General features: G+C 41.7%; 1 protein-coding gene across 2 annotated transcripts in view; it reads right to left on the reverse strand.

Annotated features, from left to right (window-relative positions):
* ttyh2 (tweety family member 2) overlaps positions 1–27,966 on the reverse strand; it is a 182,892-nt gene that overhangs the window by 92,560 nt on the left and 62,366 nt on the right. For both annotated transcript variants that reach the window (XM_034193845.1, XM_034193846.1), the window contains exon 3: positions 15,588–15,699. In XM_034193845.1, coding sequence (XP_034049736.1) covers positions 15,588–15,699 — 112 coding nt within the window. The remainder of the gene's footprint in view (positions 1–15,587; positions 15,700–27,966) is intronic.

Here is a 27,966-nt window from a genome sequence, read left to right on the forward strand (position 1 = left end):
AGCTGCTCGACTCGTCCTCACCTCTTAAAGGGCGGTGATCAGCACACCTGCACTGAGCTTTACGAAGACATTTTTATACTTTTTTCCTCCTTTATTTAGAATTCTGAGCTGCTCCGTATCGTCTCGTTAAAAACAGCTGATCCTCGGCGACGCGTCAACAACTAACACTATTTTCCACTCAAATGCACCTAAACTCTCTTTCTGAGGACCACATGATGTGAAAACGCAATAAAACTTTCTTACCTGTAAATCTGGTCCTGTTTTCTGCATAAATAAATGTTATCCATTCTTTGTGCTCAAACGCCAAAGCAGGGGCGAATCCAGATGGAATGGGGGCGTGGACGAGGGATGTGCCCCCCTCACAACACCCCTAGATTAAAGGTCCAGTTTTAAAGCCGTTTTTTACTACAACTACTAATATTGCTTAAAATAATAATAATTTTGACAAGTAAAATGTTTAGAGAGAATTTAAATGTTAGAAAAATGTTAGAATTTAATAGTTACATTTATAAACAATGTAGGTTTGAAATTGCAAGTTTTACTGTTACAGTGCTGTCAACAGTTAAATATGAGGTCAAGAAAGAGGTCTTTATTTTACTTTTTATAAAACAAGTATTTATTTTCATTGAAGTCAAGAAAGGGTGACTATAAAGTGAGTTGGCAAAACAGGTATCATTGTCATGTTGACGTGGGTTGTTGTCGGCAGCTGGGGAAAGTAACTAAAAAAGTAACTAGTAATCTAACTTAGTTACTTTTACAATTGAGTAATCAGTAAAGTAACTAAGTTACTTTTTCAAGGAGTAATCAGTAATCAGTAATTGGATTACTTTTCAAAGTAACTGTGGCAACACTGGTTCTGAGGCACGCACATCAACACCACACACATTTCAAAGTATTAGGCCATAAAATTAGCCATTTTTCCTGTTTATTAACATGAGGCCAGAAATTCAAACTTGACCGATCCAAACAAACAAATCAAATTCCTTCTTCCTGTTTGATTTTAATCTATGTTTAACCCTGCATTCTTAAGACAGCTTGCTTACATACCATATTTTCCAGACTATAAGATGCTACTTTTTTCCTATGCTTTGAACCATGGGGGTTATAATGAGGTGCGGCTTTTCTGTGGATTTTTCTTCACCCGCCAGGGTGTGCTTTAGCAGAAAGTGAAAAAAACGAGACAGGTGGGAATTCAAAGTTAGAAATCAAAGAAGAAAGCGCTAATTTTCATTTAGCACATGCAAGCAGCAGACACGACGGAGAATTTTTTTCAAACCTATACCCCCTCATCATGGAAATCACACGAAGAAGTTCATATGATGCCGCATTTGAGTTGAAGGCCATCAATCTGGCAGTACAGGAAGGAAATAGAGCTTCTGCATGTAAGCTTGGCATTAATGAATCCATGGTTCGGCGCTGGAGACGGCAGCGGGAAGAACTCATTCAATGCCAAAAGACTACAACCCCTGGCAATAATTATGGAATCACCGGCCTCGGAGGATGTTCATTCAGTTGTTTAATTTTGTAGAAAAAAAGCAGATCACAGACATGACACAAAACTAAAGTCATTTCAAATGGCAACTTTCTGGCTTTAAGAAACACTATAAGAAATCAGGAAAAAAAATTGTGGCAATCAGTAACGGTTACTTTTTTAGACCAAGCAGAGGGAAAAAAATATGGAATCACTTCATTCTGAGGAAAAAAATATGGAATCACCCTGTAAATTTTCATCCCCAAAACTAACACCTGCATCAAATTAGATCTGCTCGTTAGTCTGCATCTAAAAAGGAGGGATCACACCTTGGAGAGCTGTTGCACCAAGTGGACTGACATGAATCATGGCTCCAACACGAGAGATGTCAATTGAAACAAAGGAGAGGATTGTCAAACTCTTAAGAGGGTAAATCATCACGCAATGTTGCAAAAGATGTTGATTGTTCACAGTCAGCTGTGTCTAAACTCTGGACCAAATACAAACAACATGGGAAGGCTGTTAAAGGCAAACATACTGGTAGACCAAGGAAGACATCAAAGCGTCAAGACAGAAAACTTAAAGCAATATGTCTCAAAAATCAAAAATGCACAACAAAACAAATGAGGAACGAATGGGAGGAAATTGGAGTCAACGTCTGTGACCGAACTGTAAGAGACCGCCTAAAGGAAATGGGATTTACATACAGAAACGCTAAACGAAAGCCATCATTAACATCTAAAAAGAGAAAAACAAGGTTACAATGGGCTAAGGAAAAGCAATCGTGGACTGTGGATGACTGGATTAAAGTCATATTCAGTGATGAATCTCGAATCTGCACTGGGCAAGGTGATGATGCTGGAACTTTTGTTTGGTGCCGTTCCAATGAGATTTAGAAAGATGACTGCCTGAAGAGAACAAGTACATTTCCACAGTCATTGATGATATGGGGCTGCATGTCAGGTAAAGGCACTGGGGAGATGGCTGTCATTACATCATCAATAAATGCACAAGTTTACATTGATATTTTGGACACTTTTCTTATCCCATCAATTGAAAGGATGTTTGGGGATGATGAAATCATTTTTCAAGATGATAATGCATCTTGCCATAGAGCAAAAACTGTGAAAACATTCCTTGCAAAAAGACACATAGGGTCAATGTCATGGCCTGCAAATACTCCGGATCTTAATCCAATTGAAAATCTTTGGTGGAAGTTGAAGAAAATGGTCCATGACAAGGCTCCAACCTGCAAAGCTGATCTGGCAACAGCAATCAGAGAAAGTTGGAGCCAGATTGATGAAGAGTACTGTTTGTCACTCATTAAGTCCATGCCTCAGAGACTACAAGCTGTTATAAAAGCCAGAGGTGGTGCAACAAAATACTAGTGATGTGTTGGAGCGTTCTTTTGTTTTTCATGATTCCATAATTTTTTCCTCAGAATTGAGTGATTCCATATTTTATTCCCTCTGCTTGGTCTAAAAAAGTAACCGTTACTGACTGCCACAATTTTTTTTTCTTGATTTCTTATAGTGTTTCTTAAAGCCAGAAAGTTGCCATTTGAAATTACTTTAGTTTTGTGTCATGTCTGTGATCTGCTTTTTTTCTACAAAATGAAACAACTGAATGAATATCCTCCGAGCCAGGTGATTCCATAATTTTTGCCAGGGATTGTATATGTATATTTCCATATGTATATTTTTTAAACTTTGTGGGTGTGGCTTATATTGAGGTGCGCTCTATAGTCAAAGAAAATACGGTAGTTATTTAACAGACCAAGGTCATCAAAGGAGTGCAAGCTACCAATGGCATCGCTAACTGCTTTTCACTAATTATATAACCATAAAGATGATTAAATAAGAACTAAGTTGTAGTTTGTTTAAAGTTAAGATGTCAAAAATATCAGTGCAAAAAAAAAATATGTTCACTGAGCCTGTAGCATGAATTAAAATGATCCATGAGCCGGCAGTGCTGGGACAAACCGAGTGGGCGAGCTGACAGACCATGTTAGACCTCCGGCCAAAAGCTTAGTGTCTGGTCCAGACATTTACTCAGTCTGCTGGGCGAATTCTGGCTGCCAACAGCTCTGATAAAGCTCTTCACTAAACAATAGAGTCATTAACACTGTGCCGAAACACTTCAAATGCTTTATTGGTCCCATTAAACCACTCATACCACGTCCCAGTTGGGCTACTTAACAGCTCTGTTCATACAGCCTTTGAAATTATCTGGTACAGTGTCCAAATGTGTGCATTTTTTTTAAAATACACCATCTCAAACATAATTCTCTCAGGCTCAAAGCTATGTGTATGTGTTTTTATGCCTGCCCAGTGGAAAACTCAAAAAAACTTATTTTTTTCCAAGCACCATGTAAAATTACCTGAAGATATATACTAAGCTTTTTTGAAGTAAAACGGAAACTCAAAGTATGTTTTTTAATCACATTATGAATCATGTTGATCACAATGATGGCACCAGAGAGAACATAGAGAGGGCCGACTCCCACAAAATGATCTGGACGCCATTTTGATTGTGTGTAACTGGGGCAGCTTGGCTGCTGCAGTGGAGTGACGTTTTGTAAACAAAACTTCTCTTGAGTGAACTACAAGCTACTGTAATGCACTATTTGACTTTAGAACACAAGGAAGTACTATTACAAACATTTATTTAAACAGCTGTTATGATTGTGGAGTGTATAGAGTGGAAAATAAAGTGCTGTAAGTATATTATAACCTAGGCAGCCTGATCTTTTATATTTTTAGTTTTATATTTTAGATTTAGTTTTATATTTTCTGTTGTGTTTTTAATTATGTTCTTTTTGTCTCTCTCTAAAATTGTATTGTAGCATTATTAGTTATTACTATTACTGTTGTTGTTGCTATTATTATTATTGTTATTATTATTAATAATATATAAACAAATGTACATTTAAAGATATTACAATTTGTAATACATTTGACTCTTTTACGACAACAAATGCTGAGCCATTATTATACAGAAAACAAATGCACACAAACATGCTGACAGCTGTAACACCTTAATGCTAACTTTAACATTGAAATGCCATAGACATGCTAATGCGTTAGCATCAGTCCCATTTTTAAGTTATAAAATACATCTATCAACTGTTTCAGAAAACCATAACAGGTCGGTTCAATATAAAAAAGTAAATATTACTCACAGACATATGCTCTTTAGGGTTTTAGTGGGGGAAAATTAAGATAAAGCGAAATAAAACAATGAATCAATGAAGCATTAGATCAAAGCACTGTTTCGATCTGCGAATCACTGCTTCGATTGATGGTTCAAGGTTCAAAGGAAAGCCACGCTGCAGAAAAGTTGATTACAGACCTGCTGCAGGGTCTTTAATCAATGTAGAGAAATGGTCATTTTCCTGACCAACACCCCCCAAAACAACGGCCACTCTGAAGGACCAATAAGGGAATCGTTAAGCAAAAATGATCTTAACGATACCCTTTGGAAAGGAGTAGAATGCAACTTCCTTGTTTGTTTTAGTGTACTTGGTGCAATTGATAGCCGAACACTCAGTTCCTTTAGATTTTGATGTTTTTCTGATGTTGCTGGTATGATAGTTATGATCCATGGTCATGAAAAATGCACATAAACAGAAACATTTGTCTCTAATACAACTCTACAGTGACACAAAGACTGCCATTGTGCATCTATAGCAACACACAGTTACACACATTCAAAATGGCGGCCGGTGCTCAGCCAATTACAATGCAGCATATGGGAGGTCGGCTCTCTCTATGTTCTCTCTGATGGCACTCAGCTAATGTTAGCTTGTTTGCATTGTGTTATGTGACACTATCAAATTTTTATGCTAACATTAGTGCATTAGCATCACCTTTTTGTGACACTAGTTTTCATGATAACATTAACGCATTAGTAGTGTGTTATGTGAATATCAGTTTTCAAGACAGATGAACAAATAAATCCATTGTGAATCACTGCTTTAAGACAACAAAAGTTTTTAAGGACTTTATAAAACCTGTTGCTCACAGTGGAGGTACTCAGCTCATGCTGCCCAGCTAGCACAAAACCAATTACATAACATCTATATCAGGGGTGGCCAAGTTCGGTCCTCGAGAGCCACATTCCTGACACTTAGTTGTCTCCCTGCTCCAACACACCTGAATCCAATGAAAGACTCATTAGCAGACTTTTAATGAGCCTTTCATTGGATTCAGGTGTGTTGGAACAGGGAGACAACTAAGAGTGTCAGGAATGTGGCTCTCAAGGACCGAACTTGGCCACCCCTGATCTATATTAATATGTATATGTCGCAAACATGAACGAGCGGATCTCTTCAGCTTCTCACCATGTTATTTTTTTAAGCAAATGCTTCAGGGGAGCATTAGCATGGCTACAACCTTTCACGTTCTGGGGGAGCTCCGCCTCCCCAGACCCCCTCCTAATTATATCACTCTTAACCACCTGCCACTTTAACAATTTTGTTTTAATGTAGATGCACTAAGTGTATCATGGGCACTAAGTGCGCATGACGCAGGAATCATTTGCAAACCGCGTGAAATCGTCCCTGTCTGTAACGCCTCGTACACCTGTTGCTACAACTATTTGCGCACACCAGCGGCTGAAAGACAGTGTGCGCTGTGCAAATCCATCACAACCTCTGGCGGCAGGTACCGGCCAAATTCCAGGTGACACACAAGAACATCTAACACCACTCGCAAAACACTTACATAATGTGTGGCCGGTCACACTCTTGACATGATAACAGACTGCAGACAACCACTGTCGTACTCGTAGAGAAATTTGTCTAAGTTCCCCTATGAGTGTGGCTTTGGTGTGTGTGCTGAGAACTCACAGGAGGTGCGGCTATGAAAGAAGCAGCTGTGGTGATCTGTCATGCTGGACAACACCTACTGTGTTTGGACTGACATGGACTAACAACTGTCCACTATGAGGCACGTGTGTCTGATTGCTGTACTTACATGGACATAAATAAAAACACATATCGCCGTGGCAACAAGCTTCAGTGAGCGCGCGTGCGCTCGGAGCGGACACAGCCTGACAGGTTGAAACAGACCGTCAGATCCGAACACGCAGCGGCCGATCTGACAGTCACATCACCCACGTGAGCTCTGTTCCACATGACACAGTGTCTGTGCTGCAGCGCGCCCTCCACAAGACACACGTGTCGAGCAGAACATGTGCGCGGCTGCCTGGCTGTACGGGACCAGTACATGTAGACATCAGAGCACACTGCTCCTCATTCATGTCATTTCATGACTGTATGTCTGTGACCATGGGTCATCACCAGAGGAACAGATGACAGACACATATTTGTATTGCTCGCTTGATAAATGCGGTGTTTTATATGGTGTGATTTAATTTTTTTTTTTTTTGTAATACTTCTATGTCCTTCCTGATATGAGGCAGATTGAGCTCAGTGGTAATGTTGCTGATTGGTAATCTGAGCTTTTGGAAGGCGCCGGTTCGCGTCCACTGGGTGGTATGTGTTTTTCTTTTTTTTTTATTCCACATAAGCAGCGTGATGTGGTTCCACAGGTACCAGCTGTTGTTTTTTTTTAATTCCACATAAGCGACGCAATGTGGTGCATTGCTCTTTCGACCAGGAACAGTGCGTGCACGAGCAACAGTGCGTGCACGAGCTCTCACACCGAGATCATGCATGCCTGCCCATTGGCGCGACGTTTCATGGTGCGCAAATTCGTCCAAACCTCACACTATGTGTGAAGGGACCTTAAACAAAACAATAATAATAATACCACACTCATTTTGCACTCATCATAAGGTAGAGTGCCTTCCAAAAGTATTGGAACACTTGGTATTTCACACATTGTACTTTGTTTATGCCATTTCAAATACAAAAAAAAAAAAAAAACAATAAAAATTTCTAAAATTATCTTCCTCAAACTCAAACTGAAAGCAAATCTCTAAAATGCGATAAAACCTGTAAATAATAATCAATTTTATTGCCAAGTCAGGGGATGGAAACATGAACATTTCCAAGGCACTGAATATGTCTTGGACTTTATTTACATCAATTATGAAGAAATACAAAAGTTTCTTTCACCAAAACATCAAATCGAGGGTTTCATCTCAAATGTACTTTCTGGCAAATTGTAGCTGAACTTTCAGGTCTTCTTTTTAAGAAAATCCTCCTCTACACCACTTCATCAGGATGCTGGATTTTATATTTTTAATTCATTTATATCAAGTTGTAGAGCTTTGCTTTCAGTTTGAGTTTACGGAAGACAACTTAAGATTTATTTATATGAAGTTGGGTCACTGGTGTGTCACTCAGACAGCAAAATTAAGAGGTTATTTAAAAATAAGTCCTTCAGAGAGCAAAATTTAGAGGTTACACAGGTTTTATACAGTACAGAGGAAGAAATTACCTGTATTTCAGCCTGAGCATCTTCACATTATATGTCATGAATCAACAGCTGCCTGCTCATTTAAAAATCACTGGAGACACACACATATATATAAGGCAACTCGAATTAAAGGCGAAATGCCACTTTTAACACCCTGGACTTCATTTCTGGCATAAAATACGGTTGTTTACTCACCAATATAACTTTAGTGTCATTATTAGTCCATGGTTCAAATGACGTGTTCAGTTCAAATCTAAGTCGAACATTTTTCTAAGGTGGTGAACTTGCTTCTGTATTCCCTCGAGATTCCATGAGTTTGCGTCTGTCAATCCAGGAAGTGTCGATCCAGGAAGTGTTTGACATTTCCTGTTTCACAGTGGACTCAAAATTAGGCACTTCCTGTTTTAGACTCGGTGTACCATGAGCGAGCTTTATGCCGCTGCACGTCGCTTCCCTCGTATAATAGCCAAGTGGCCTCTGTGTGTGCATGTGTATCGCTTTGATTACTTAAAAACAGAGGAGAACTGCAAAAAAGAAAAGTTGATAGGACAAATACTTTTGGAGAAATGAGCAATTTTAGCTAACCAATAAACAATGGACATTGTGCTGCAATGTACCATGGGAGTTTAGGGTTTTAAAAATTACTATTGTGGTTCATGTTAGTTTAACAATGTTGTTATAGTGTTATTGATTTATTGTGTTTTTGTAGTTCAATTGGTTTAGTCAGTTTAGATAAGTGTTATGTTGCTGTCACCATGAGTGAAATGTGTAGTGTTTTTACTGTCTTCCGCCACCATCTCTGTAAAATTAAAAGCACCTGCATACAGCAGAATGCAGAAAAGACAAACAGCTGTGTGTGCATGAAATTTATTGACGCACAACACTTATTTCCATTGTGTTTCATTTAAAAATCAAATGACAAAATAGAAGTAAAAATATAATAATAATAATAATAATAATAATAACAATTCTAATCCAATTACATTTTTTCTGCAAATCTGATTGGTTAATCGTGTGGGATTTCAGACTTTATAATATCGGGGCAACGGTGGCAAAATATTCAACCATTTCACATTTGGATGTATTACTCCACGCCCTGACCAGTGTTCTTTCAAGATGTCATTCCTGTCAACAGGCCAGCCCTCCACACAACTGCGCATGCGCATGCATCTGCACGCATCCGCATTATTGTCAGGACACGGAACTATTGATTTATGCGACAAGACACATAATTTGACAGAACACCAGCTACACGCGCTGCTAGCTGTTATCACTGTTAGCTGAGAGTGAGAGAAAGTTGCGCACCGCTGCTGCAATGGGTGAATTTAAGCTACCGTACGAAAGTATTGATGTGGATTCTAATACAGAATTGTTTCACATTTGATGGATTTTCACATTTGATGGATTACTTCAAGCCCTGACCGCTGTTGAAGCGACGCTGCCTCACAGTAAGCCTTGCCATAACGAATTACCTACAGAAAAATAAACCGTGCAAATGACGGAATTGGATTAGAATGGGAATAACCCCCTTGTGTCTGATGATTTGCGGACGTTCATGCTGTTATATGGGCGCAAATATCCGTTTTACCGGCTCTTTTACCGGTGACGTATAACCAATTTGTGACTGTATAACCAGCATGAACGGCCGTAAATCATCAGACACGACAGGGTTATTCCCTAGTAACAGCATATATATGATAACAAGAACCTAAACAATATATAAATACATTAAAACAGTAAACTAACATTAAAAAATTCCGTAAGTAACAGGAAATAAAAGGGTTGATTTCTTCTAAAAACTGTTGAGGTCTAACATCTAAGGTTCTAAAAACATTCTGGACTCACACGCCATTCCAACTCATTATAGAAACTTTGCACGATTTATACCACCCTTAAAAATGTCAGCTACCTATTCTCTAAACACGACCCAATCTAGTGCCTGTGGATCCCCATGGGAAACACGCTAGAATTATATAAACCTGGTAACTTTACTGAAATACGGAAATAGTGCTGCAATACAATGACAGTATTTATCAATTATAAACTGCAACTGGATTAAATATACATAAGTTAGACAGACCTTCAAACATGTATTTCTCCAATGACTGGTCTATCCAACAGATTATGTTCATTAATGAATTTTGTGACACTAATCCAGGGTGGAGTCACAGTGGCAGTAGACAAAGCAGCTCTCTCCCACACTTTCCCATCCTCAACCAAGTCCTCTAACTCTTCCTGGGGGCTTCCGGGAGGTCTCAAATCATCTGGGAAATAAAATCCCTCCAGCATGTCCTGGCTTTGTCCGGTGTCACAGACCAAACAGTCCCCCCTAAAAATTGGTCCGCCCTACCTTCACTGCGCATGCGTCATTAGCAGCGGTTCACTAATTCATACCTTGTTTCTGCTTAAAACGGCCTAGTTTCTGCTTAAAACTGACTTTAGAATGATTTAAGAGGTTTACCTTATCATCTGATGGTTAATAATCACATTAATCCATTTGATCGCTTTGGGTGAACAGACTGTCTCTGAGCTCCAAAATGATGCCTGCGCAGTGTAGACAGGGCTGACCAATTTTTAGGGGTGGACCATTTGGTCTGCGACACCGGGTCCTCACCCAAATTGGACGTGCCTGGAAGACCTCCCTTGGGAGGCAACCAGGGTGCATCCACCAGATGCCTGAACCAAAGACTGGTAAATTCAGAGCATCGGATTCTGGCTCAGTTATTCGTTTTTCAATTTCAATTTATTTTCATTTAAATAGCACCAAATCACAACAGAGTTGCCTCAAGGCACTTCACACAAGTAAGGTCTAACCTTACTAACCCCCAGAGCAGCAGTGGTAAGGAAAAACTACCTCTGAGGAAGAAACCTCAAGCAGACCAGACTCAAAGGGGTGACCCTCTGCTTGGGCCATGCTACAGACACAAATTACAGAACAACTGACAAAACGAAAATAAAGGAAATGTTGTTTGTGCACAGGACGGGAGGGTCTCCAGCACAAATACCACAAATTCGTTCACCACGATGGTGTGGTACAGCATCCACAAAACAACAGATGCAGCCCCGATCCATCTGTCGACCTGAACCACCTCAACTGACTCCTTTTGATGTGAAGAAGACTCTACTCCAAGTCCCTCCTCGATATTCAGACTTCTCACCTTGTCCATGATACCCAAAGTGGGGAATTTCCACAACTTGTATCCAAGACCTTGTTCTTTCAGTCATTACCCAAAGTTCATAGCCGAAGGTTCGGATAGGTGTGTAATTGAGAAGTAAGTCTTGAGCTTCTGGCTCAGGCTCAATCTGGCTGGAGATTTCAAGCTCAAACCTACCCCCACCCAAGATATTTGACCTTCTCCACATGGGTTAGTAACCCCTGACCCAAGGGATGATAGCCAAATTTATTGGCTGTGATCATTGCAAAGTATATTTTATTTCTCAGCTGATTTTTTTTTTATAAATGCTGTGACCAAAGAAACATACTAAAACAGTTAGCTATTGTTATTTGTTAGATTTTATATACTTCATTAATTAATTGAATTCATTTACTTTCAGTATTTTTATTTTGGGGAATTTTGGCTTAATTAGATTTGATTCATCCACAGAGATTGGGCTCAAAAATCACATATTCCAGACTGCAACAAATCAAACTCAATAGACGCGGTGAAAAAGCACCGACTGATGAAGAAAGTCCGTCCATTCTGCTCTCAGACCGACCCTTTAGACGTTACCTCATTCCTAAGCTCTTAGAGTCGGCATAAAAAGCATTTTTGGTGTGGGCCAAGGGGCAAAGAGGCCTCCACTGGCAATGCTTTCCACACTGACTCTGCCAGTCAGACGAGTTCGCACTGGCCCTTGTTCTGCCCCATGCATCAAAGGCCTTTGTCTCTTGGGCTCATGGCTGATTAGGTGGGGGGAGACTGGGAACTGTGGCGGCCACACTGGGCTCTTTGTCCTACTCGCGAAATAGACTTCCTTAACAGTCTTAAAGCTGTGAGTGATAAACTCGTGCACGCTAGTACTTTTGGAAATTAAAGTACCGTACAAGATTAATAGAAGAGCTAACCGACCATGAGTGCACATTAATCTAGAAATGACAGATTTACCCAAGTCTGTCTACGTAAGGCATGCTTGGTGAGATTACATCGATTACACTGAGCAAACCAAATTGTTTTGAGTTATCTGGTTAAAGCATATCATAAAAAGAAAATCTCGACTGGCGGCCGACAGGAGATCAGTGTGCATCAAACACTAAAATCTGACATTGGTGGAAAAGTTTTAAGTAGTACTCGCCTAGAACTGCAGTCAGTGTGATGCCGGCTGCAACGGTGGCTGACTCAAGAGCAGGTTATCAAAAGTTTTTGCCTGCAGTGAAACCATTTATAGATCACAAACGCTACTACCGCCACAAAACAAAACCCAAAAAGACATGAATCAATTATATTTTTATATTCAGAATTTTATGTTTTCACTGGACCATAGGGAGCAATGCAATGATTTGACATGTTGGGTAATTGTCCTCAATGTCCAAGCATCTACATATTTTGAGCCTAATGCCAAGTCTACACATGCGCGGATATTTTTGAAAATGCAGCTTTTTCTGTGTGTATAGACCTGTCGTTAACCTAAAAATTCCGTTTTAGGTCAATGAAAACTAAGGTTCAACTGAGGTTTGCCTTTTTTCCCCCAGGCTTCTGATTGGCCAGCGTGGCTGTACGACAACGCTGCATTCACATCATGACAGCAGAAAAACTGTCACGCTGGTTATCGTAGCAGAAATACTGTCGTCTGCAGCGGCAGACTGTGACTTAAAGTGCGGCCATTTTTTTAAGTTAACAACATGGACAATAATATTCTTAATTGAAAGACAGAGTTTTACTGTTTAGCATAGTGTTACACTGAAAACAAACATGCAAAAGGTTTTAATTTCTTACAAATTATTCACATTTACCTGATTTAAACAGGCTGACTCCCAACAATTCATCCTTCACTGTTTGTCTTTTGTCCTTGTTGTTCCGCTTATAGCCAACATGTGAACGCAGCCACCTTACTGACACCTGCTGCTTTGGCATGCTCTTGACATCTCTTCAAACGTTTAGCATTTTGAAATCCCTATTTTCAAAAATACCCCTATATGTGTGGAGTTAGCAGGAGAACATCATCCTCCAAACATATGACCGTGCTGGTCAATACTGGGTGGGGGCAATATTAATGCTCACATTCCATTTAATAATGATGTCATTTCCTCCTCAAAAATGCAAACCTCATCTCTGTCATTGCTTTGAATATAGTCAACAGCAAAGTACAACCAAATAATATGCTAATTCAAGATACATTTTACAGACTACATTATCAGATAAGGAACCTTGTCAGATTATTTTGTCATGTTCGTCTGGTTTATACCATAATGAATGAATTTCACCATACGAGGTTGCAGCTCCACTATGGCTAGTCGCGGGACTACAAAGGTGCAGCAACGTGTTGAGTGGAGCTGCTGATTCATACCTTGCAGTTGAGTAATGCGTAGAGCATGCGTAATGTGGCACACCGTCTACTACGTAATGTGGCGTACTGACTACGCCAAGCTTATGCAGTCCTACGTGGCAATACACTGAGGAATGCAAAGGGGTCTGCGAAATGGACGCTAGAAATTAAACGTGTTAATTTTTTTCACCGACATTCTTTGCAAGTCTATGCTACACTGCACTACTCTATGCAAGTCTACGTAACACTGCGCTCTGCAATTGTATGCTACCCTGCGCCAGTCCAGCAAAAAATCCTTTTTTTTTATCTGTACATACCTGCTTGCTAGATTTTATTCATCCCGCTGGACTCTGTTGAACTTTGCTGGCAGTGAAACTTCGAAACCACAGAAGAAGAAGAAGAAGAGGCGAGCCAAAGTCACCCCTCCCCCCCCCAAGCGCACAACATGCACAGCCATTCCTGCGTAATAGATACGCAGCATAATGCAACTCTACACAGGCCCGGTGTGAAAGGGCCTTAAGCAAGGTCCTTATCCTGGTGGGGTGAGGCCCCCAGGATCAAAATCATATCAGGTAATATCAACTGACAAGGGTTCAGCAATATGCTCTGAGCACTTTTTAGGGAGAGGTAAATGTTGAGTAGAAAAACACACTGCACATCAGTTTGCTTTGAAATTCAGTGTGCTTAGAATCATTTTTTTAAGAATACTGCCATCTAGTGGGCTCAGAAAAAACTAACAACTGCTTCATGAGGCCTCATTTAACTACCATGACCCAGCTTTGGCTGCAAACGGTGATTGACTGGTTGTTCTTGCGGGGGCAGTTGCAAACGCTCATCCAGGTGCACACACACACCCAGGTCCATAAATATTTGGATGCTGACCCATTTAATGTTTTTGTCACATAGAGGGATATTAGAGTTGAATGCACAAAATTAAAACACTGTAAGATTTAAGTTCAAAATTTCTGCTTTAATTTGATTGTGTGTTGGGAAAGTGTAGTGACACGGACCCACAACAGGGGGCGCAAATGAACGGTCAATAGATGAGCCAAAAGGTAATAATTTAATGTTGTGAATTGTGCACAACGAACATACAGACAATCTCAGAATATCATTACAGTCAATCCACAAAGGTGACGTGTGGGCAGGCTCGAAGATAGAAGACGTCTGTCCTGAGAAGAGCCGGAACCACACGATTTCCGCCGCCACAGAACCTGGTGAATACTAGAGCCGCCAAGTCCCGAATTCCCAGGTGATCACCGTCCCCGACTGTCGGATCTGGTACTGCTGGCGAAGAACAAAGTCAGTCAAGTGTGGGTGTGTGTACACCCAGTAACAACAGCGGTGGGAATGCCACCTCCACCTCTCACTCAATATGTTGCAGTGATCCCTCAGAGGAAAAAGAGTGCTGTCTTGCACAGCCTCCACAAAAAGGACCGGTACTCCTGCAAACACTCACAATAAACAGATTTACAAAATACCACAAAAAGGCTGAGGGTATTACCTCCAATGAAGTATGATATCTCGGCGATGAGGTGGAGATGACGTCTGGGTTTTATGGAGTGAGATGATGAACAATGAGTGACAGCTGTCAGGAAGTAATGAGTAACAGCTGTCACTCCCGGCTGAGTCCGTGGCGGCAGCGCCCTCTCGTGCCTGAAGCCCGCACTTCAGGCAGGGCGCCCTCTGGTGGTGGGCCAGCAGTACCTCTTCTGCCGGCCCACACAACATTGTGTGTCTCTTCATCAATGTTGCATAGAATTGCTATTATATCTCCAGTGTACCTACTAATATAATGTAACCAGAATGCTGGGATTAGCTGTTGTGTATCAGTTATATGTCTGTTTGTGTGTTGCTATAGTCAAAGGATATCTGGTCAATATTTGGCCATTTTATTTGTATCAAAAGCTTTAAATAGCTTTTGAGGTGACCCTTTTACACATCCAGTCATTGTGGACGTGTCTATCCTATACATACTACATCTATCACATACACAGTGTATTTTATGTTTATGATGTGTGAATAAACTAAACTACATCCAAACTGGGCAAACGGTGCTGAAATGTTCCCTCAGACCCACTTTGCACGCACTTCAGTTGACTATCAGGACTAGAAACTACTATCAGGAATAGAAATAAGAATTTCATTTGTAATTATCTCAGGAGGTGTAATTACATTTGATTCTTTAAATAATAAGGGGTGAAACACCTCTCTCCTCTTCTGTGTGTTGTGTTTGGGTGACCTACCAAACTGTCCACACCTCCCAGGGTGTGATTGGCATTGTACAAGGAGTAGGTCAACTGGTACACACCATCATTGGTCTCACTGTTGCCATAGAAACCCACGCCCACTGCGACACTGCAGATAGAAGATATACAGAGGGGCAGGTTAGCCTTTGATAGATGAATAATTGTGTACAGCTCAGTTACCAAATTCAACTTCAGCTTTAAGATGGAAAGATGTTGATAAACCAAAGGCCATCTGAAAATAGAATGAAACAGCCTTTGGCTTCTATGCATATTAATTTGTTCATGACAACAAATAAAAAAGACTGGCTGAAGACTACAAGAAGGAGACCAGTGAGGGAAGCCACCAAGACACCCATGACAACTCTGAAGTTATTGCCTCTGTGGCCATGAATGGAGAGACTGTGCACAGTGGAACTATTGTCATTCCATTCTTCATGGTGGAGTAGGACAGGACTTTCATAGTTGTCTTGGTGGCTTCCCTCACTACTCCCTTTATTGCGCACTTTTTGAGAACTGCACATCCTAGAGAGGCTTACCATACTGTACCTGTTATGTTTCGCAGTTCATATAAATGAACCCAATTTGCAGGTAGCAAAGAGACGGAGGGTGAGTTGCAAAAAAACAAACAAACAAACAAACAAAAAAAAAGGTGCTTTAATGTTCCCAACAGCGACAAACAGTACAAAACAGTGACATGGAGGGAACATGGGGGGGAAGAGTCCACACCAAACTTGACAAAATAATCCGATCATGAGGGAAATCAGGAACAAACAAAACACATTAACTGCAAGGAGGTGACAAACAATACTCTTGGTACTTATAACAACCAGAGAGGAACCAACGTGAGCAACTTAAAGAAATCAGCAAATGAACAAAGAAACGAGTGCTACTTAAATACTAACTCAACTGATGAACAATTGGAGGACAGGTGCATGATAGGGTCAAAGGTCAAGAGACAAATTAAGAACAAAAGGTGACTAGAAACTAACAGACATCAAAAGGTAGGAGAAACAAAACATGACCATAACCAAAATATAACCTAAGAAGAAAAATCCAGATACAAAAATTACAAAATACAAAAAATAAACACAGAACTCAAAAAGTGAATAAAGTGCAACTGGGTTGACAGACGCACACACAACAGTACCACAGTGTTTCTAATCCTGATTGACTGATGTCAGTGAAGTCCATGACATGCCAAGTTTTTTTTTTAATTTTAATATTTGTGTATCAAAAAATCATGAAATGACACGCACATCACAAACTGTATTGGCGTGCAGGGTCAAAAAATAACATCAAAAGCAAAAAAGAAAGAGACCCGCACAGCCAGTCAGCTCCCAAGCAAACCTTTAATGCAGCACCAAAAAAAGTGTGACGTTATGTAACGTCACACTTTTGGATGGATGGATGAGATGGACGGATGGATCGATGGATGAGTCCGCCTCTGAGTCCCCAGTCTCTCAAGGATCAAGGATCAAGGAAATTTTATTGTCATATGCACAGAACAGAAGAACTTTCCTGCACAATGAAATGTGGCTACTGCATTTAACCCATCCTATTTGCCAGTAGGAGCAGAGGTCGCCATTAGGCGCCCGGGGACCAGCTCCAGATGTACATCCCTGCCTTGGTCAACAGCAGGGCTGAGCAAACCCATAACAAACAACACACATAACACACAACACATAGGCCGGCCCGGTACATAAAACATATATATGAAGCAAAACACGAGGGAAAAGGAGAAGAAGAAAAAAACCCTCATAGCCGCTGCATTACACAGCGGCAATGAGGAAAAAAAAAAAATCCCATCAGCACAAAAAAACAATAATCACAGAGACAAAACAAGGACACAGGACGACAACCGAGATTTGAAAGGACCAGTTTATCAGAACACTCTGGAAGGCAGCCAGTTTCGGCGCCGTCGACGGCCTTGTTCGACAGTCTGGGGGGGGAAGGGAACAGCCCTGCGCAGGCTGAGAAAGTCCTGGACAGTCCACAGTTCACGTCAGGGCTGGAGAAGCTGAGGGGAGGGGGGAAGACCAGGGAGCGAGGCATAAGAGTGTTGTTCTTCTGAGGAGGTATCATCACAGCGACCTTGAAGTGCAGCTGTATTGGGGAAGCCAAATGAATAGCCAGATTAACAGACGCCTGAAAGATTCCACAGTTCTGAGAACAGAGTGGCTCCCAATGCATCTGAAATGTAGAAATGTAGAATGTGGTCTTCACAGACGGTCAAAGCGGGTTTCCAGGGCTGCAATCTTCCAGAGATGTCATCCAATGCGTGGTTAACCCCCGCCGACTGCGCAGCCACTGCCTTCCCAATCGAATCAATCATATAGGGCAGCTTGGAACGACTAATCAAAGCTGCTTCCACTTTCTTGATTTTCCGGTAAACCAGCAAGTGCCCCGCTCCACACATCAGAAAGCCGGTCACCACCAAGCCGAATATGTACACATCTTCAACGTCCTCCACAGAAAGCATGTAAAGGCACATGACCTGCCATCTCCTCCACGAGTCCATCACGTAACCCATCACATGCGTCCCAGCAGGACAGGTCGGGTCCTCCGCTCCCGAAGATCTTGTAGAAAAAATAGTGTCAATTGCGTTCAGAGACTACTTTAACAGATCCATTTTTGTCGTTTCCAGAAGAGCAACGCTGCAGCCTCACAGACAACACGCCACAAAAGCAGGAAAGATAAGGAGGGAGGGAGAAGAGAAAAGTGCGTCCGTCTCGGTCGAGTGCAAGCTGGCAAAAAAAAAAAAAAATCTGCTTCCTCTTCGGAAGACGTGACGATGGGATTGAGGAGATCCTCGAAGTATTCCTTCCACCATATAACAACATCCCCAGTCAGGGTCAACAGCTCCCCACCCGCACCGTAGACAGTGCCGGTGGAGAGCTGCTTCCACCATCTGAGGCGTCAGACGGTTTGCCAGAATTTCTTTGAGGCTGATCGATAGATAGCATGCTTGGCAGTACCTATCAGCTGCCTCCGGGGCTCCACTTACCAACAAAGACAAGTAGGACTCCTTCTTCAGCTTGACGGCATCCCTTACTTCCGGCGTCCACCACCGGGTTCGGGGATTGCCACAGCGACAGGCACCAGAGACCTTGCGACAACAGCTATGAGCGGCAGGATCGACAATGGAGGTGGACAACATGGTCCACTCGGACTCCATGTCTCCAACCTCCCCCGGGATCTCGCTGACAGAGGGTTCCGCCAGTCGTTCCCAGCAGACCCTCACGATATGTTTGGGCCTGCCAGGTCTGACCGGCGTCCTCTCCTCCCAGCGGATCCAACTCACCACCAGGTGGGGATTGGTCGACAGCTCAGCCCCTCTCTTCACCCGAGTGTCCGAGACACATGGCTGAAGGTCAGATGATACAACTACAAAGTCGATCATCGACCTCCAGCTCAGGGTGTCCTGGTGCCACGTGCACTTATGGACACGCTTGTGCTCAAACACGGTGTTCGTGATGGAGAAACTGTGACTAGCACAGAAGTCCAACAACTGAACACCACTTGGGTTCAGATTGGGGAGGCCGTGCTTCCCGATCACCCCCCTCCAGGTCTCTCTATCGCCGGCCATGTGGGCATTGAAATCCACCAGGAGAACACTGGAATCCCCAGTCGGAGCACTATCTAGTACCCCTCCCAGGGACTCCAAGAAGGTTGGGTACTCTGCACTGACGCTCAGCCCGTAAGCTGAGACAACAGTGAGAGACCTGTCCCCGACCCGAAGGCATAGGGACGCGACCCTCTCATTCACTGGGTTGAACTCCAACACATGGCAACTGAGCTGGGGAGCAATAAGCAATGCTACGCCAGCTTTCTGCCTCTACCCGTGGGCAATGCCAGAAAAGTGGAGCGTCCAGCCCCTCTCCAGGAGTTGGGTACCAGAGCCCAAGCTGTGTGTGGAGGTGAGCCCGACTATCTCTAGTCGGTATCTCTCAACCTCCCGCACGAGCTCATGTTCCTTCCCTCCAGCGCAGTGACGTTCCACGTCCCAACACCCAGGGGCTGTGAGCATGGACCGGGCCACCGGGCCACCCGCCCTTGACCGCCACCAAATCCTCTCTGCACATGGCCCCCTCTGCAGGTGGTGAACCCACAGGAGTTGCTGTGCAATTTTCACACAGGTCACTCGGGAGGAGCTCAGAGTTGAGCCGGTGCTCCTCCACATTGAAAGGAGCCAGCTGAGGTGGCTCAGGCATCTTTTCCGGATGCCCCCTGGACGCCTCGCTGGAGAGGTGTTCCGGGCATGTCCCATTGGGAGGAGGCCCAGGGAAGACCCAGGGCACGCTGGAGGGACTACATCTCTCGGCTGGCTTGGGAATGCCTCTGGGTTCCCCCGGAGTTGCTGGGGGAGGTGTGTGTGGACTCCGGATAAAGCGGAAGAAAATGGATGGATGGACTGCACTAGTAAGACAAATGTCAGCAAAAAAACAAACAAAAAAAATGCACTTCCATTTTATTTTTTTATGTTTGTTTGCCACATTTAAAACAAAAAAAAATTACAAAACCCATTTAAAAAAAACACATCCCGTCCTTTCATCTTGCTGTACTTAAGCTGTTTCTCAAAAGCCACCGTCAGAAAAATGCATTAGATTAAAATTAGTCAGGGAAATGGTGCACAGCTTTGAACTCAAATATATTCTTAGGTTAGAATTTAATTACTATAAAAGCACCGGGAGGACAGAGAGAGAAACCGTCTCCTCTTTTCAATGCCTCTTAAACTCTTTTTGTGGCCGTCCTCTTTGTCCTGCTCTGTAAAATGTGCGCCATCAACCTCAGAAAAGAAGGAAGAACACAGATTTGGTGACCGTGTAATGCAGGTAAACGATAAAGAGAAGAATTCCAAACAGGAACCGAAGCTTCAGCTCGTCTCGATTCACAAAATTGACTCAAACACGTTCGGATATTTTGTTTTGTCCCAGAACGACGAAGCCGACAATCTCAACAAGGATAAACAGAACCTGATAAAGGTCTTAACTTTATCATTAGTTTCTATTTACACAGAGAAAAGTGCTGTTGAATAACTTGTGAAGACAAAGTCATAAAGTGTCAGTAACCAATTATTTTACTGTTGACAGTGACAAATATATAGATACTTGTGGACCAAAACATTCTGTACGGGATCCTACAGAGCACGTACAATAAATAATTTAAAATATATTTTCAGTGTGTTGGAAAATAAATAACCTTTGTACAACCTATCTTAAAACTGAAATACCAATAAAGTATATAAAAGTAAAATAATAAAGTAAAATTCCTTACATTTTTCTTCTTTTTATCACTTTTTATTGGTTACATGACTTCAGACATTGAGTGAACTTGAAATCTCAAACTTGTTAAGAATGGTCCTCTGGCCTTGCATGACCTTGAAAGGTCAAACTTGTTTGGAGTAGTGACTTCAGCAAACTGGTTAAACATATTTATGGTTGCTATTAAAGAAATCTTTGAAGTAAAATATCACCTCTGATTATCATTTGACTTTCAACCTTGGGTGACCTTGAAAAGTCAAACTCAACTGTTTAACTCAAACACTCTGAAGCCCAAATGGATTGAACGTTATGGAAAGATTGTGTGTTAATCAAGGACAAAATGGTTCAATCCTGGACAGAATTGATCACGTGTCAAGGCCACACAGAAAGTATTTACGATATCACCGAAGCACAGATAATTAACAAGCATGAGTCAGTGCCAAACATGCAAGGTGCAGCTGATGCACTCTGAGTCCTGTTTCTTGTTTGATGAAAGGTATCAGAGAGCTGATGCATACCCTACACACTCTACACCCAACAATATAAATGTCTAAGTAACTATACATATTTCTGTCGTGGTGTTTTTGACTATGTATGAATTCATCATCGCATTCAATCACAAATATTTTGCTGATCAATATGGTTAAAAGAGGGCATTTATATAGTGCTTTTTTCCATCTAAAACACAAACTCGGGCTTTACAATGATGACTTACATTCGCCCATTCGCATACACATCGACGTCAGGGTGCTTCCATGCAAGGCATTCAAGTGCACACCAGGAGGACCAGACCATACTCTAGATCATCCATGGAGGCTTCTTGGTTGTTGAGAAAAAAAACTTCTTGTGGCAAAAAAAAAGTGCTTTTGGGACCATGTTTATCTTTACCTTGGATCTTAGATCAAACTACTTAAAATCTAATCCACACTAGATATCTATCCAAGTAATTTTCCCACCATGTTTGATCCATCTAGGCTTCTTCATTGTTGAGATACACAAAAACAGGTGTAATTCAGACCATTTAAAATTTTTTTTCAAACCATTTCATTTTTTTTTTAAACGATCCCAAAATCTAATCACCTCTCAGTATCTCTCCAAGTAGTATTCCCACCATGTTTGATGGAAATCTGCACAGGTGTTCTGGAGTTATCTTGTCCACAAACACACACACAACAAAAACAATACCCTGCTGCTTCGCCAATATTGTTAAATTTAACCTTTATGTAACCAGGTTAGTCCCATTAAGATTGAGACCTGGGCAATTATGAAGTTTCCAATTCACCTAACCTGCATGTCTTTAAATGTGGGAGGAAACCGGAGCACCTGGAGGAAACCCACGCAAGCACGTGGAGAACATGCAAACTCCACACAGAAAGGCCACAGGTGGGAATCAAACCCATGACTTTTTTGCTGTGAGGCAACAGTGCTAACCACTAAGCCACCATGCTGCCAATACACAGGATAAAAATGTGTAGCTGTGTTTGACTCTACACCAGACTGAATGGGATCTATTCTAGGACAAACCTTTTCACCAAGTTTAATGAAAACCTGTTACAATAACATGTCTTATGTCACATAAAAAACAAAAAAATCATTTCCTGTCTTCGCCCATTTAAACAGCTTAAATCCAACTGTCTGAAAGAGTTGTCTGAAAATGGACTTTTTGGAGTTTTTGAGTAAAAATCAATGAACTACTGTCAGCTCAAACATTACACAATCAATAGGAAGTGATGTAGACCATCGATCCTCATCTGGAGCGGCGCCTGTGTTCTGTAAGACACAGGTTAACATGCTACACTTTGAGCTGAGTGACATCTGCTCTGGCTTCACCAGCGTACATTAGGATGGACACCACGTTCCATCAGCTGTAGCCACTGTCAAACATAATTGGAGAGCCGGATGACAAGATCTTAAGCAGAAACAGACGGAAAAGCGAGAGAAGAGCGGGACTTGGGAAAGGAAGTTAAATGAAAGAAGAATTGGGAGATAAGGGAAGCGGGGGTGGGGAGGGAGGGCGCCAACAACACATGAATGAAGGCAATTTTCTTCTTCCAAAATCCGAGGAAAATCCGCTGCCCGGCCCCTCAGTTGGTGGAGTCAATTGGCATAATCAAAAGTGGGACTTGGGGGGGGGGATGATTTCCCACAGGATGGTTTTTCCCATTTCATTCATCTCACAATATGATCTTACAATTTATTAAGTCGCACAAACGCGTTAAATCTACCAGGATGAAGTGGGATTACTGCTGAGCTCCATTACAGATAAAGTTAAAGATGCTTTAAAGATAAATGTCATTTAACACTGCACAGTACAAACAGGGGTTTTAAACTCCTGCCGGCCCCCCTCCTCAACCCCCCCCATTACCACCACCACTACTACTGTGTAAGGGGCCCATATGGGGGTGCTTGAACCTCTCTGGTTGTTTTTGTCTGAATCTAGATCTCAGGAACTGCTCCTTCATTTTAGAGTGATGTTTGTGCAGATCTTTGGTCTGATGCCCATCAAATTCAAAATTTGAAAAGGTGGAATTTTGCGGTTATATATCTGTGAATGTTTAAGATGTTCGGCCAACATCTCAGAAAATGTTTGGCAGAATGCCTTAGATTTTGGTATAATGTGCGTGCCAATTGTTTGTCTGATCTCCATAAATTTTGAAAGTAGGAATACTGTCATTTTATAGCCACAAAGTGCTACAATTTCATATTTATTTTTTTGTGGATGGTGTGGCAGCAAATTCTCAGGGAAAAAAATGAAGCATGGAATTTTAACTTGTTATGGCCATAAAATGGCAGTGTGTCCACTTTCAAAATTAATGATGGACAAAGTCAAGATTTGATGAGGAAAGGTTCATTGACTTTGCAGATGATGCAGTGATCTTTGTGGAAACAATGGATGCTCTGATTGAAAGATTTGCAATTTTAAGTGTTTTGGGACTGTCCTGAATCAAGATGAACACTTTTAGTGATTTCCTGGACACAACCAGCTGAAGTTTATCTATATGTGATGAAAGTGTTGACATCAAAGAGATATTCACTCATCTCGCCAGTGACTTTCATGTCTATGGAACCTCGAGCTTTGAGACTGAGAAACGCCAAGGACCATCTTGCGGTGTCACAAAGCTGCTGGACAGAGGTGTTTAGAAATACATTTGTAGGACACTCAACGTCCAAGTCTTTAAGGTCTTGGAACTTCCAGTTGTACTGTATGGTTGTGAGACATGGACTCAAACCAATGACATAACAGGATGACTGGATGCCTCTTCTACTTGGTCCCGTCAGAGGATTCCTGGGTACTGTTGGAATGACTCCACTTGTATTGTGGGGAACACCGGCTACAACATTTTGGCTGTGTGTTGTGCTTCTTTGGGTATGATCCAGCATCCAGGTGCCTCTGTGCTGAGGACCTCAGCAACTGGAAACGGCCAACAGATACCCATGTTTCACTTGGCTGTGGAAGACACTGGCTACTTTTGGCGGTGTGGATGGACAGGTGGTCTGCCTGGATGTTTGCCAATCAGGACTCAGGGCAGTGCCATAGTTTTGTGGATACAGTGATGTACAGCTTTGAGAAGTGATCTGACCTTAGATTTGGTGCCAGGTTAGGTCAGGTCTGGGCATTACTGACTGTCAGATTCAACACACAAAGAAACCACTCTGGATCCTTGGTGGCAGCCACTCAGGCAGACAACCTGTCTGTCCTCACCTCTTGATAGTAACTATCTGCCACAACCAGGCGAAATGTGGGTGCTCCCATGGCCTTCTCCACCTGCTGGAGCCCTCAGCACTGAGGTACCTGTGTGCTGGATCTTGCCCAGAGAAATGAGCCAGACACACAAAATGTCACAGCTCCATATTCCTCATCTTATTTTCCCTAAGCAACAGTTCGTTTGACACAAAGTCATTCCAGTGGTGCACAAGGATCTTCCAAAGAGACTCAGTACAAAAGACATTGCTCCGTCACTTGGGACACGATTTAGCATTCACGTTTCACAACCATGCAGCAAGACAAGAAGCACCAAGACCCTATAGACTCTTGATCTCAAAGTCCGGGGACCCAGAGACAGGAATTTCACTGCACAGACAAGTGAATGTGTCACCGCAGAAAGAGCCTTCTGATGGCTGAGTCCAGGAAGTTATTGAAAGCCTGGCAGTCTCGGCCCAGGACAATCACAAACCAAGACACTCTGATTCAACACTCAGCTTCTCAAGTGGTGCAAAGTATCCACTGATTCCCTTAAAGATCACAGCATCGTCCGCAAAGTCAAGGTCAGTAAACCTTTTACTCACCAACAAAAGCAGCTAAGCCATTGGTTTCCATGATCCTACCCAGCACCGAGTCCATGTAGGCATCGAATAGTGCAGAAGCCAGGACACATCCTTGAGGAATGCCAAAATTCACAGGAAAAAGTTTGGAGATTCTGTCCCCACTCCACACAGAACACAGCATTCAATATTTGTTGCCCCTGGTACTAAGAACAAGGAATTTACAGAGAGACCTACTCTAATTTCACAAAATTCACATCACAAGTGACTTTACTCATGTTCTTACCAGTGTACGTTTTAGGTCAGTACAGAATCCATCTTTGTCTAAATTTCTTGACAATCTCCCATCAACATAGCTTTCATTTTCATTTTATCACGATAACATAAAACAAACAAACAAAAAAAAAAAACCAACAAAACCCACACAATTTTCCATCAAATATTCCTGACATTTTTTGGGGGGAATGAGAGGTGGGGCGGTGGAGGGGGTTCCAGCAGTGTCTTTTCTACATGCACTGTGTTCGTGGTGATAACATCCCTGCAGCTATTGCAACTCACAGCATGCACAAATAATGGAAACCGGAAACCAATTCAGGATAAGCGTGATGACGCGTGTGTAGTTGCAGTAGTGTAGTTAATAGCAAGTGTGTTTGAGATTATCTGAGAGACACAGTTGGATGCATGAATCTATTCTTAACAAATGTGCATTTAAAGTGCCAGGGGTCTCAACCTACAGCAAAGCTGAAGCAAAATGAAAACAACATCAAGCTTATTTTGTGTAGAGCTGGGAAGCTGAACAGCCGATTGCGCTTGAAGACCAAAATGCATGTAGATTATTTTGCAATTTTGTGACAAAAAACGGTGGCTTCTGTTTGAAATATGTACGTTTAAATGGGTTTTTTTTTCCACTGTGCACAGTTTGAGCAATCACAGGCACCTACTCCACACACATTTAACATACAGTACCATACCTGACAGTACTTGTAAATTAGTATATATTTTCACTCATGAGTGAACATCATCTGCAAACCTCAAACAGTGCACTGCTGAGTAACTGGACATACAAACAATGCATTGCTGAATTTGACATTTTGACTATTTCTCAGCGTTCATGTAGCAAACAATGATTTAGTTGTTTCTGAAAAGACTGCTGATGGAAAAAAATGGTTTTGGCTCAGAAATGTAGCCTGCTGTTGTGTACATTTTTTAATTTAATTTAATTTTAAATTTTACACAGAAGTAACAACGATGTGTGTTTTCATTTAACTGCGAGCCTCCTTTAAAAGACGAGGGCAACGTCTGGCAATGATTGAGGCCGGATAATTTAATATGGTTTGCAAAACATGACTGTCACATGGTCGACAGAAAGGAATACTTGAGATTTAGTTTGCTATGTTTCCTGCGGAAAGGAGCAGAACTCAGTGAATGAGTTAGACACTTTGGCATCATCATGTGTAAGTGCTGACTGCTGCCTCAGTGCACTGGGAACGCTTCCGAGGTGCGTTCAAGTTCCTGATATTTCAGTGGCACTAAGTCCGATGCATATCTGACACAACAGTTACTTCTACTTGTTAAAAGTATACACTATACAATTATAGACTTCTGATTTCAGTGTACCCGTGATTATGCGGACCTGGACAGGATTGTGTTCACCGAGGACTTGGCTGAGGTGAACCCCATCCTGACCAATATGACTAATATACAGTGATGCCAGTAACACGTTACTTAGTAACGCGTTACTCTAATCTGACCACTTTTTGTTAGTAACGAGTACTCTAACGAGTTAATCTTTCCAAATCAGTAATCAGATTAAAGTTACTTCTCCAAGTCACTGTGCGTTACTATTATTTTTGCATTGTGGGTCGATAGCAGCATTAAACTTGGTCCGTGGGCAGGGGGTTGGGGTTCGACTGAACTGCCCACTTTAAGTGAGCTGTGAGCTTTTCATCCGTGGTTTTCTGCAGCAGTTACGACTCGTCCTCACCTCTTAAAGCACGGTGAAACCAGCACACCTGCAGTGAGCTTTACAAAGACATTTTTATGCTTTTTTTCTCCTTTATTTAGAATTCTGAGCTGAGCCACTCCGTATCTGCTCATTAAAAACAGCTAATCCCCGTTAGTCAACAACTAACACTATTTTCCACTCAAATGCACCTAAACTCTCTTTCTGAGGACCACATGATGTGAAAACGCAATAAAACTTTCTTACCTGTAAATCTGATCATGTTTTCTGCATAAATAAATGTTATCCATTCTTTGTGCTCAACCACCAAAGCAGGGGCGAATCCAGATGGAATGGGGGCGTGGGGCAAGGATGTGCCCCCCACAAAACCCCTAGATTAAAGGTCCAGTTTTGAAGCCTTTTTTTACTACAACTACTAATACTACTTATAATAAGAATAATTTTGACAAGTAAAATGTTTAGAGAGAATTTAAATGTTAGAAAAATGTTAGAAAGAATTTAATAGTTACATTTATAAACAATGTAGGTTAGAAATTGCAAGTTTTACTGTTACAGTGCTGTCAACAGTTAAATATGAGGTGAAGAAAGAGGTCTTTATTTTACTTTTTATAAAACAAGTATTTATTTTCATTGAAGTCAAGAAAGGGTGACTATAAAGTGAGTTTTGGCAAAACAAGTATCATTGTCATGGTGAGGTGGCAGAGGGTTGTTGTCGGCAGCTGGGGAAAGTAACTAAAAAAGTAACTAGTAATCTAACTTAGTTACTTTTATAATTGAGTAATCAGTAAAGTAACTAAGTTACTTTTTCAAGGAGTAATCAGTAATCAGTAATTGGATTACTTTTTCAAAGTAACTGTGGCAACACTGCTAATATATCACTGTCAGTGGT

This window comes from Thalassophryne amazonica, chromosome 18 (genome assembly GCF_902500255.1).
Source record: "Thalassophryne amazonica chromosome 18, fThaAma1.1, whole genome shotgun sequence".
NCBI lineage: Eukaryota > Metazoa > Chordata > Actinopteri > Batrachoidiformes > Batrachoididae > Thalassophryne > Thalassophryne amazonica.